We start from the raw sequence: 10767 nt of genomic DNA on the forward strand, positions 1-10767 counted from the left end.
AACTTTGTCCCCGTTGGAGTCCCCTGAGTCCCCGCAGGCAGCCTGGGCTGGGCTGTACCCCCACTCTCCATCCGTACCCGCTGCCAGAGGGATGGAGGGAGCTGGCGGGCTCTCCGACCCCGCTCCAAGGGGCTGGGAGATGAATTAGGCTGCAGCATGTCCTTCTCCCACCTTTGCAGCCCCCCCAGGCAGGCACTGGGGATGGAGGGGGGCCGGGGGCTGCCCCTGCGGGAGGGCTCAGCCCTCAGGAAGGGCAGAGGGCAGGGATAAAAATAACCCCTGGACCATCTCCAGCCCATTGTGGCTTCCTGCGATTTACAGCCCTTCCCGGGGGGAAGAGGAGGCAGGAACCGTCCTGGCTCCGGGCTGGCTTTGACCCTTTCACCGCCAGCGGAGAAGGTGCCAGAAGGACCCTTCCTCCCTCCTTCTCCCTCGTTGGCTGGGGCGGGATCCTGGGGAAGGGGGTCGGGGTGGGCTCCTGCTCCTGAGCTGCGCCCAGCATCCTGGGGGGGATGTGGAAGGAGAAGCTGATGGAGCGGACGTGGTTTTCCCGTCCCATTCGTGATGCGCCTTGTGCTGGGGGGACAGAGAGACTCAGTCCTGCCTGGGAGGAGGCAGAGATCTCTGCTCTGGATCCCGAAATGCCAGCCAGGCTCCCGTAAGGAGGAGGAGGAGGAGGAGGAGAGCTGGCAGAGGTGAGCTGGAGCTGCTGGAGAAGGAGGGTTAATTCTGGCTGGGCAGGGGCAGGGCTCCAGGGTGTGAAGGCTGCGGCTGGGGCAGGGGGGTCGTGCTGGGGCAAAGGGCGGGCTCCTGCTGACGGAGCTGGGCTGGCAGGGGTTAATGGGGTGGCTCTTCCTCTTCCTCACCCTCTATATGAGGCTCCTACCGGCTCTGGGCTCAGTTTGCTGCTGGCGGCCAGAGGGGCAGGAGCTGAGTGAGACCAGAGCATCCCTGCATCCCATCCCTGCATCCCATCCCTGCATCCCTTCCCTGCATCCCTGTGTGGGCTCAGGTGAGCAAGAGCATCCTTGGCAGGGATCCTGGGAGCGGGGCTGGGCTGGGGAGCGTGCAGGCGCACCGGCGTGGGCAGTCGCATCCCGGGCACACTGGCTCTGCCAGGGCAAAGCCAGCAGGTGATGGGACCGTGTGTCGGGGCCACCTTCCCTTGGACCACCGCGAAGCTCTGCCCTGCACTGGGGAGGCTGGGGGGCTCAGCCCTTGGGAGCGCAGGACGAGACAAACCGCGTGCCTCAGTTTCCCCATCACACCAGGGGTGGATGCGGGGGGTGGATGCGGTGCGGGAGCCCACGGGCTGTGTGTGTGGAGGTGTGTGGGCAGAGGGCTCCTGCGCTGTTTGCTCTCTAGCAAGCCCTGCTCTGCCCGGCCCCATGCCCCTGCTGTCACCTGGGGAGGCCGCGGGGCTGGGTCAGCCGCTGGTGATGGGATGGCTCTTCACAGCCGTTCGGGCCTCTCCTGCTCAGTGAAACCATCTGCTTTGGGCATTTGCAGCCCCCGGGTCAGGCTCCAGACCCCCTTTCCCCGGCACCCACCTCCACCACTGGTCCCACACGGATGCTCGGGTGCAGCTGGGCAAGAGCCATCGCAGCCCAGGGCTAATAAAAGTCCCGTTGCTCCATGCCCTGCACGCATTTGGCGGGAGAGGAACCTTGAGCCCCTGGCCCAGGGTGCCCAGAGCAGCTGTGGCTGCCCCATCCCTGGAGGGGTTCAAGGCCAGGTTGGATGGGGCTTGGAGCAACCTGGGCTGGTGGGAGGTGTCCCTGCCCAGGGCAGGGGGTGCCACTGGGTGGGCTTTAAGGTCCCTTCCAACCCAAACCGTTCTGTGGTTCTATGATTCCCCCCCAGGCAGCCGAGCTCAGCCTGGCTGCGGGGAGCACAGCACGGAGACCCCGAAACCTCCCCCTGCCCCGCTGCCACCACGCGTGGTCCCAGCCGGGGCAGCTCGCCAGCTCTCCTGCGCACGGGCTTTGTTCTGCCCTCCCTGCGCTCGGAAAGATAAGGCGGCCGACTCTGGTATTTTTTCCTGTTGGAAGCCACTCCTGGGATGCGGGTGAAGCCGGCGGATGCTCGGCGCTTCTCTCTTCCTGCCCATGGCTTGTTCCTGCCGGGGCTGGCAGCGCTCGCTGCCTGCTGCCTGCCTGCTTGTCCGAGGGATCGAGGGGACCCCCCCGGCCCCGCTTCACCCCCATCCTCCTTTTGCTGATGCCTCGTCCTCGGTGCTAACCCCGGCTCTCCTCTCCCCCCCCAGGGCCAAATCTAGGAGCTGAGAAGAGATTCGGGACCCTCCCCAGCCACAGCATTTGACCCGCCCAGGGGGGAGCAGAGCGACTAAGGGTGCCATTTTGGGGCTGGGGGGTGATGGTGCCCCTGGGCAGCCCCTCTCTCACCGTCTGCGCCTCCAGCAACCTGCGCCTCGTGGCCCCTGGCCGCGGCTCCCCCCTGGCCTGGCTGAATCGGGGCCCCGAGTGCCCACGGGAGCCGGGGGGCAGCGGGGGCCGGGTGCCCAGTGCCGTGGAGCGGTTGGAAGCCGACAAGGCCAAATACGTCAAATCGCAGCAGGTCATCAACAGCCGGCAGGAGCCGGCGCTGCGGGGCTGCTCCCCCCGGTTCTCCCCCCGCAGCCGGCGCCTCCTGGCCCGCCAGCAGTGTAATGAGTTGTGTCAGGGCTCGGAGGTGAGCCGGGAGGGTCCCAGGAAGCTGCCATGCCCCCAGTCCCCTGTGTCACGCCGGACCGGTGGCAGGCGCCTGCTGAGACCCGACTCGCTCATCATCTACCGGCAGAAACGGGACTGCCCGGGGGGGCACAAGGAGAACGCCAAGGGCTCCGGGCTGGTGCGACGCCTCTTCCAGGGACCCCTCAGAGACAAGCCCCCCAGCTCCCCCCCAGCCAGGGGGCTAGGCGAGGGGTCACCGGCCCCCCCGAGCCCTGAGACCCCCATGCTGTGGGTGCCGACGGAGAAGGAGGAGGTGAGGACGCCGGGTGCCAGCAGCGGCGGTGGCAGCGGCAGCAAGCAGGCGCTGGCTCTGCGTGTCTCCCTGCCGCTCTCGGAGCAGGAGCGGTTCTTCAACTACTGCGGGCTGGACCGGGCGCTGGTGGAGCTGCTGGGGCAGGAGCGGTTCGGGCCGGCGGGCTGGGACAACGCCTCGGCTCGGCTCCCCGCATCCTGCGAGTCGGAGTCTGGGCAGGCCTCGGGGGCCAGTGAGGGGGATGCGGGGCTGGGCGAGGAAGAGCCGGACGCCCGGCTGGGCTCTGCCGTCTCGGTGGTGGAGCGCAACGCCCGCGTCATCAAATGGCTCTATGGCTGCCAGAGAGCCTGGGCGGCCACCAAGGAGTCCACCGTCTGAGTGGAGGCAGCCCGGCTGGGGATGAGGACGGTGGTGTGGGTCTCACTGGCTGGATGTGGCCCTTCACCCTCGCTGGATGTGGCCGATGGGCTGGTGGCATCCACGGTTCTGGTGCCACAGGGTTGCTGCTGGCCGGGAGGGCCACCGGGTCTACCCTACCCACCCCCAGAGCCACCAGGTCTACCTGCAGTGGGGGCACCCAAGGGACAGATGGGGAAGGGGCTCCCCTGGGTGAGTTTCTCCCTGTCCCCAGGCTCTAACTGGCTGCAGTCCCCTTCCTGTGACCCATCTTCATCCTCCCTGTCTCCAGCCCTGCAACATCTGCAGGCTGGGGGGGTGGGTAGAGCCTGAGCCCCACATCGCAAGCAGTGCCCACCCTCCCTACAGCCCCCTCCTCCCCAGAAAAGGGGCTGCTGGGGCCAGAGCTGCGTTCAATAAACCTGCTATTTGTTTTTCTAGCCTGGCAGCGTGTGTGGTTTGTGCGGGCAGAGCCCAGGCTGGGCCGGGGGATGCTTTGGGGCTGGGGGGTGGCAGCTCCCCACCATGGCAGCCATGCGATGGGGCTGCTGGGGGGGGTGGGGGGGTGGCAAGGGCGAAGAAAGCAGCAGGCAAGGCTCAGGGAAAAGGGGCACCTGGGGGTCTTTAGTGCAGACAAGTTGCCAAAACCCACCGCAGAGCCCTCGGGCGCAGGCAGGGGCTGCCCACACTGCTGGAGAGTCCGACCAGCGCGTCCTCCTCTAGTTACCCTTGGGGGCACTTTTACTCCGGATTTCAGCCAGTTTGCCGGCCAGGAAGCCCCAGTGGAAGGCCCCTTCCTCCGGCTCCCGCAGGTCGCTGCCATCGTCGCCCGGCGGCTCCCCGGGGCTCTCGTCTGGCTCTGCGGGGGACACCCCCTTGTCCAGCCCTGACGCCTGCTGCCACTTCGTAGCAAAGAGATCCCAAAAGCCGGGCGATTTCTCCGAGGGGGGTGGCTCAGGCGGCGAGGCAGCCAGTGGGCTGGGGAGAGAGCGGGGTTGCGGACATTGGTGTGGGGACTCTTCTTGCTGGGACTGCCCCCCACCGAGTCCCCCGTGTCCCCCTGCCAGCCCCATGGGTATAGGCAGGGGAGAGGGATGTGGGTGATGGGGTGGGGGGGATGAGGGGGCTTGGACAGATCCAGGCTTCGGGGGTCCCCCCTCCACTGAGCTGCAACTTACTGGTCTGCGCAGGGCTCTGGGCTGAGCAGCTGGTGCTCGTCCTCGCGGGTGAAGAGGGACGAAAGCGTCCGCCAGCCCCGGGCACCCACCCCCTGCACCTGCGGGGGAGGCAGCACTGGGTTCACCAGGGATATCCAGGTCCCAGCAGGCCCCCCCCAGCCCCCCGCTTCCCCCAGCCTCCTCCTCACCTTCCTCGCCAGCTGGGACACGGGGCTGGGTCCCTCCTCCATCAGTGTGGGGGGCTCGGCCGTCTCCATCAGCTCAGGGGGGTCTCCCTGCAACGAAGCCCCCAAGTGAGGGGGGGGGTGCAGGCAGGGAGAGGGCAGGGAGGTTCGTCACCCCGCTGCGGGGGTACCCAGGTGTGACAGTACCCCCTACCCTACCTCCTCCTGCAGCACCCCATCCTCCCGTGCCCCCCCCAGGGTCTGCAGCACTTTGGCCTTGTAGAGCCGCCAGAAGCCCTGGGTCATGGTGAGGGGCTCCGTGGGGCCAGGAGGCAGGAGCTGTGGGGAACAAGAGGGGTGCGGGGCTGGGCCCCGCCGCGCTGCCCCGGCGATCCTGTGGCTTCATTAAAGTTTCAGGGGCTGCTTTTTATGCACAAAGGGGAACCTGAGCCCGGGCTGAGCCGGGGGCAGCGCGGGGGCGGCTGCTCTGGTCACCCACAACCCCCCCTTGCCCCCCTGCCCCAACACCCCAGTGCCCTCGCCCACAGGGGACCCCCAGGGCTGGGGTTGCCCCAAGCCCACAGTGCGGAGCGGGCGCTGGGGCTCGGCGCTGCCCCCGCCATGGGTCCCCATGTGTAATTGATCACCCAGAGGGGAAGGAAACACGATCAGTGCCGGGACGCGCTGCTCTGAGCCCTCCCCAGCTCATCGCAGCAGTTGACCGGGGCAGCACGGGCCACTGTCACCCCCTTCCCGGAGGCCAGGCCCTGTGCTCCACCGCGGGGGCAGCCTGGGGACGGTTGCCACCGGGTGCTAGGGACCCTTGGGGACGCGGTGGTCCCCCGGTGCGGTTCACGGCCGCGGGGCAGAGGGAGGGGGCCGGGCCGGGGGGCGTGGCCTGACGCGGCGGGGGCGTGGCCTATCGCGGTGTGGGCGTGGTCTGTCATTGACGGGACACGGTGTGCTGCGGTGTGGGCGTGACCTCGCGCCTCGTGGGCGGAGCCTGAAAATTAGTGGGCGGGGCGTAGCGGGGCGGGGCGGGGCCTGCGTCCGGCCGCGCCTGCGCAGTCGGGGTGCGCGGTGCCGGCGTGCGTCCGCCATGTCGCCGCGCAATGGCCGCCGCACCGGCGCCCACCGGGCGCACTCGCTGGCCCGGCAGTTGAAGACGAAGCGGCGCCGCCGCGACCTGGACGAGATCCACGGCGACCTGCAGCCCGAGAACGCCGCCCGGCTGCTGCGCCAGGAGCCCGACCCCGACCTGCCGGGCTGTGCCCAGTTCTACTGCCTGCACTGCGCGTGCGTGGGCCGGGGGGGGCCTGACAGGCCCGGGGGTGGGGGTCCGGGGGGGGCCTGGTCGTGGGGGGGGCTGGGGAGGGAGGGCTTTAACCCTTGGGGGCTTGCCCTGGGGTTGGGGGTTGCCGTGGTCCTGTGGGGGTGGTGGTCGGGGTTGTTTTTCCTGATCCTGGGGGGGTCCCGGGCGGGGGGGGGGGGGTTGTCCTGGTTCTAAGGGGTCCGTGGAACCTGGGAGAGGGTTGTCCCGGTCCTGGGGGGGCCCTGGTTCCCTGGGTGGGGGTGCTAGTCCCGGCGAGGAGGGCTGTGATGCTTGGGGGAGGCTTGCCCTGATGCTGGGAAGTTTCCTGGTCCTGGGGGGTCCCTGGAACCTCGGAGGGGGTTGCCCTGGTCCTGGGGGGGGTCCCTGGAACCTGGGAAGGGGCTTGTCCTGGTCCTGGGGGGAGGTGCCTGGCTCCTAGGGGGGCGTTGTCCTGGTCCTGGGGGGTTGCATGGCCTCTGGGAGGGGATTGTTCTGGTCTGGGGGGGGGGGGGTGGGGGTGGTCCCGGTGAGGAGGGCTCTAATGTGGGGCAGGATCTTCTCCTGGTCTCGAGAGGGATTCTAGCCCTTGGGGGGAGCTTATTCTGGTCTGAGGGACCCTGGACCCTTGGTAGGGTGCTCCCCAGCCCTGCTGCCCCCTCAGAGCCCCCTGACCCCCAGCCTCTTGTCCCCCCCAGGCGTTACTTCGTGGACCTGAACAGCATGAAGGAACACTTCAGGTCCAAGGTGCACAAGAAGAGGTAAGGGGGGGGCCTGAGCAGGGCCCTGAGCTGCCCTATGGCTCTGTGTCCTGCCCCAGAGCAGGCTCCGGCCCCCCAGCCCCACGTCGTCAGGGTGAGGCGGCTGATGGTGTCATTTCTGGGCCGCTCTTGTTTCGAGGGGCTGGGGTGGAAGGCTTCAGCCCTCCTCTCTGCCTTCCCCGCAGGCTGAAGCAGCTGCGGGAGGCACCGTACACGCAGGAGGAGGCCGAGCGCGCCGCCGGGATGGGCTCCTACATCCCCCCCAAGAAAGTGGAAGTGCAGACCCAGCCGCTGGAGGAAGTCAGCAAGATGGAGGCGTCCAGCTGAGCTTGGACTCAGGGGCCGGACGGCTCCGTGAGGGCGTCTTTGTCCTCAGCTTTGTGAGAAAAACACGCCCCAGCGCAGCCTGCCAGCAGGCAAACGCACCGCTCCTCCCAACAGCCCTCCTAACACTAACGAGGAGAAGGAGCCAACGAGACCCTGGGTGCCCTGGCTGTGTGTCCTCCTTTTCGGGAAAGGGGCAAGCCGCTTCGTCCCTGAGCACTGGCGTGACTGTATGCTCGTCTCTTTGCTTTTAGAGCGGTTTTAGGTCTCTTTCCTTGGGTCGGAGGTTCACCCCGGTGAGTCACCCATTAAAATATGTCAACCAACAGGCCGGCGGTGTCGAGAGCTCTCTGTGAGCGTGACCCAGGCCCTCTGGAAGGTGGCAGCTGCCCCTTGGGGTGACAGACAACCTCTCGGTGTTGTGTTCTTCCCAATTACACAAAGGGAAATAAGTGCCAGCCCGGAGGAACGGCCTCATCCCGGTGCTTCTGCCCTGGCAGGGTGATGAAGGTCCCTCTGCATTGCCCTCCTGGCAGGGGGGTCCCAGCCTCCTGGAAGCAGACACGGGGCTGCTTTTTGGGGGGGAATATGTGCTTGGGTGAACTCTTCAGGCACTTGGGTCTGTAGCGAGCAGCTCGTTGTGGTGCTGGCCCTGTCTGAGCCTTGAGGGGGGAGTGATGGTGTCTCCCCCGGCAGGGACCCTTCTAGGCTCCTGTCCCTTAAAACCCAGCGCCTGCAAGTGATTTCATCGTCCCGGAGGGCTGGGGCTGCGTGTGCGGCGTGATCGGCCTCCCCCCGCCATGTCCACCAGCCTGATGCTGCTGTGATCCCGCCGGTCCCCCTGCCTCCGCCTGCCCGGCTCTCGGGGGACTTGGTGTGACAGTGTCACCACCCGCTGCCGCCGGTTCCCGCAGGGTGGGTCTCTCCGGTGCAGCAAAACCCTCAGCCTCAAGGTTCATCCCTCCTGATGAGCTGGGGACGGGGCAGCAGAAAAGGCAGGATGACAATGCAGCTGGTGCTCGGCAGGAAAGGGTTTATTTCCAGGAAAGGGTTTATTTCCATGCAGCCGGCCTGGATTTGTGAGCCCCCCCCGGCCCCGGGGGAATGGAGGAGACTAAATCACTACATCTAGCTGTTGGCATCTCGCTAGCGGCAGCTCCGGGCTGCGGCTCCGTGCGGGTTCGGTGGGTGCGAGGGGACCGGGAAGGTTACAGACACCATCCCAGTGGGATGCGCCTGCTCGGGGGACACATCGCTGACCCCGTGGCCCCATCTCCACCCCCACCCCCAGCCATCGTTGCAGAGGTCGGTCTGGTCCCAGCCCTCCCCGCCGTTACCTAACGGCGCTCGGCGCTGACCTCCTTTCCGTGGGACCGGGCTGGCTGCGGCCACAGCAGGGTCCCTGTGGGAACGAGGGGGCTGATGCTGCTATTGGGGTGCAAGGGGCCCCCTCGGACCCCTCTGTTAGGGGGGGAGATGGAGATGGACGCGGCACCGGGCTCCACCGTCCGTCAGTCTGTCCGTTTAGCCTCTGGTTGTCTTGTGGCCAGATCCTGGTGTGTGGCAGCGACTCCGTCAGGGGCTCAGCCGGCAGCTCTGGAGCTGGGAGGTGGCTTCTCCGTTCTCCATCCCGGTCGTTGAACCAGCTCCCGGAAGCGGGGACAGACAAGGGGACAGAGGCACGTGTCCCCGAGCCCCAGGGTATCACACCGCCCAGGGAACGGAGGGAAGGGCTGGATGTGGCGCAGATCAGCCGGAAAGGATCCGCATCCGGCAGCTCTGCTCAGGGGGGGACCGGCGAGTGGAGGGGGACCCCGGCACCCTGCTGGGGGCCGTCCCCACGGTCCCACCGGCCCCCTCCTCACACCTCCGGGGGGGCTTTGGTGGGGCCGGCCATCCTCCGGGCGCTGTAGATGGAGAGGCAGAGCCCGGCGGCCGCCAGCAGCAGGGCCAGGGGGGTCAGCAGCCGCCCCCCCGGCTCGGCCCCCCGCCCCGCCGCCAGCTGCATCTGCAGGGGGAGAGAGGAGAGGAGAGGGGAGCACTGCGAGACCCGAAACCCCGGGGACAGGGGACCTGAGGCTGTGCCCTGAACGTCCCCATCACACCCAGCTGTAAGAGTGCTGGGGGCAGCTTTGTGGCCCCCACGGGGCATCCAGGGGTGTTTTTGGGGTGCCCCACGCAGCGTTTGTGGGGTTCCACCGGCAGCACCATCTCCGCCAGCCTGGAGCCGGGATACGGCCGGGCATGGCCCCCGTGGCCAGCAGGCCCGGTGTGCAGCGCAGGCAGGGTCCCAGGGGTCCCCACGGGTTCCCCCCACCCTGCTTGCCCCTTACCTGGAGCAGTCGGAAGTACCCCGGGGTTAAGCGTCGGGGGCGAATGATCATGTTCGCGGTGGCGAGTGGCAGGATCAGGCCCTGTGGGGCAGCAGCAGCAGCGGGGCTGGGTCCCCCTCCAACCCCAGGACCCCCACCCCGACCACCGCGAGAGGGGTCTGCGTCCGTCGGCCGCCTGCCGTCCCCACGGCCCCCTCGGGAAGGGCGGCACGCACCCGGCGAGCGCTGAGCAGCTGTCAGCCCCGATCAGCGCCCGCTGCTCCCCCAAGCGCACACGCCGGGGCGGGGGGAGACGGGCGCTGAGGCGCAGGCGGGGGGGCCAGCGCCAGCCCAGGGCGGATCCGGGGGGGCAGGAGAATTGGTCTTGGTGGGGGCAGCCCCTCTGCAGGCCTGCACGTGGGGTCCACCCTGCCTCAGTTTCCCCACCTGCGAAGGAAAGGGTGGGAATTGTGCCTGGGGGGGAGTGTGTGACCTCCCCCGAAATCCCCCAGCGGTGAGGAGGGGGCTGAGCAGGGGCTCCCCCCAGGCTCGCCCAGGGGGTCTGTGGGGCCAAAGCTGGCTCCGGGGGGGGACATGCATTGGTGTAATGAGTTCCGTTGGGACTCAGCCCTCACTGCCTGCAGTGGTCGGGGGCGAGGGGAAACACCTCTCACAGCTGGGGGGAAACTGAGGCTTGGGGGGGGTTCCCTGGGTGGGTGCTGTTTCCCCGGGGGGAGGTTTCGGCAGCCATGTGTCATCGTCCGGCCCGTGACTCACTGGGGCGCGTCGTGGGGCCTCGCCCCGCGGGGTCGTACTGGGCTGTACTGGGCCGTACTGGGCGGGCGGCCCCGGGCGCGGCGGAGGCCGCGGTGAGCGGCACACGGTTGCGCCAATGGGGCCGCCCGTCCCTGGCGCAGGTGAGCGGCCGCTCCCGCCGCCGGTTCCGGCCTGGCCGCCATGGAGCCCGTGGGTGCCTGGGGCCCCGCACAGGCGGCCGCCTGGCTCCGAGGTGAGCCCCCCCCCCCACCGCCGCGCCCCGGCTGCCCCCCACCCCAGAGGGGGACCCCGCTGCTGTCCCTGGGGTGGGGGTCTGGGGTGGCTTGTCCCTGGGTTGAGGACACACGGGTGGGCTGGTGTGGCAGGGGGGGCGGCAGACATTTCCTGTCCTTCACCCCTTGTCCCTGGGGGTGGTGGTGGGGGGGTTTGTCCCTGGATCTGGGGGGTGGGGGGGGTCCGGCCATCGCTGCCATCTGGGCTGAGACCGGGCGAACTCATTGCATGGAGAGGGCCCTCCCGGCAGCCAGGGGTCACCTGGCCAGGGGCCAGCGGGGACATCAG

At 68.4% G+C, this 10767-nt stretch overlaps 3 protein-coding genes across 5 annotated transcripts; 2 read left to right on the plus strand and 1 right to left on the minus strand.

Moving 5' to 3' along the window:
- The first annotated feature begins 593 nt into the window (after nt 1-593).
- On the plus strand, nt 594-3821 carry FAM110D (family with sequence similarity 110 member D). 3 transcript variants are annotated; one of them, XM_074562800.1, is made up of 3 exons: nt 911-1012; nt 2267-2691; nt 2800-3821. In XM_074562800.1, exons 2-3 carry the CDS (start codon nt 2377-2379, stop codon nt 3361-3363), a joined length of 879 nt encoding a protein of 292 aa, XP_074418901.1. In that variant the 5' UTR covers nt 911-1012; nt 2267-2376; the 3' UTR covers nt 3364-3821. The 3 variants fall into 3 exon arrangements, with proteins under 3 accessions (XP_074418900.1, XP_074418899.1, XP_074418901.1); XM_074562799.1 differs by lacking the exon at nt 911-1012 and adding an exon at nt 594-695 and having other exon boundaries at nt 2267-3821; XM_074562798.1 differs by having other exon boundaries at nt 900-1012; nt 2267-3821.
- A 279-nt stretch (nt 3822-4100) lies between these two features.
- C19H1orf232 (chromosome 19 C1orf232 homolog) lies at nt 4101-5029 on the minus strand. Its single transcript, XM_074562802.1, has 4 exons — nt 4943-5029; nt 4748-4834; nt 4560-4657; nt 4101-4359 (listed from the first exon to the last, which is right to left on the minus strand). Exons 1-4 carry the CDS (start codon nt 5027-5029, stop codon nt 4101-4103), a joined length of 531 nt encoding a protein of 176 aa, XP_074418903.1.
- Nucleotides 5030-5753: 724 nt separating this feature from the next.
- ZNF593 (zinc finger protein 593) lies at nt 5754-7445 on the plus strand. The gene is made up of 3 exons (XM_074562816.1): nt 5754-6019; nt 6731-6793; nt 6979-7445. Exons 1-3 carry the CDS (start codon nt 5823-5825, stop codon nt 7118-7120), a joined length of 402 nt encoding a protein of 133 aa, XP_074418917.1. The 5' UTR covers nt 5754-5822; the 3' UTR covers nt 7121-7445.
- The last annotated feature ends 3322 nt before the right edge of the window (nt 7446-10767 follow it).

Source organism: Larus michahellis, chromosome 19 (genome assembly GCF_964199755.1).
Source record: "Larus michahellis chromosome 19, bLarMic1.1, whole genome shotgun sequence".
NCBI classification, from domain to species: domain Eukaryota; kingdom Metazoa; phylum Chordata; class Aves; order Charadriiformes; family Laridae; genus Larus; species Larus michahellis.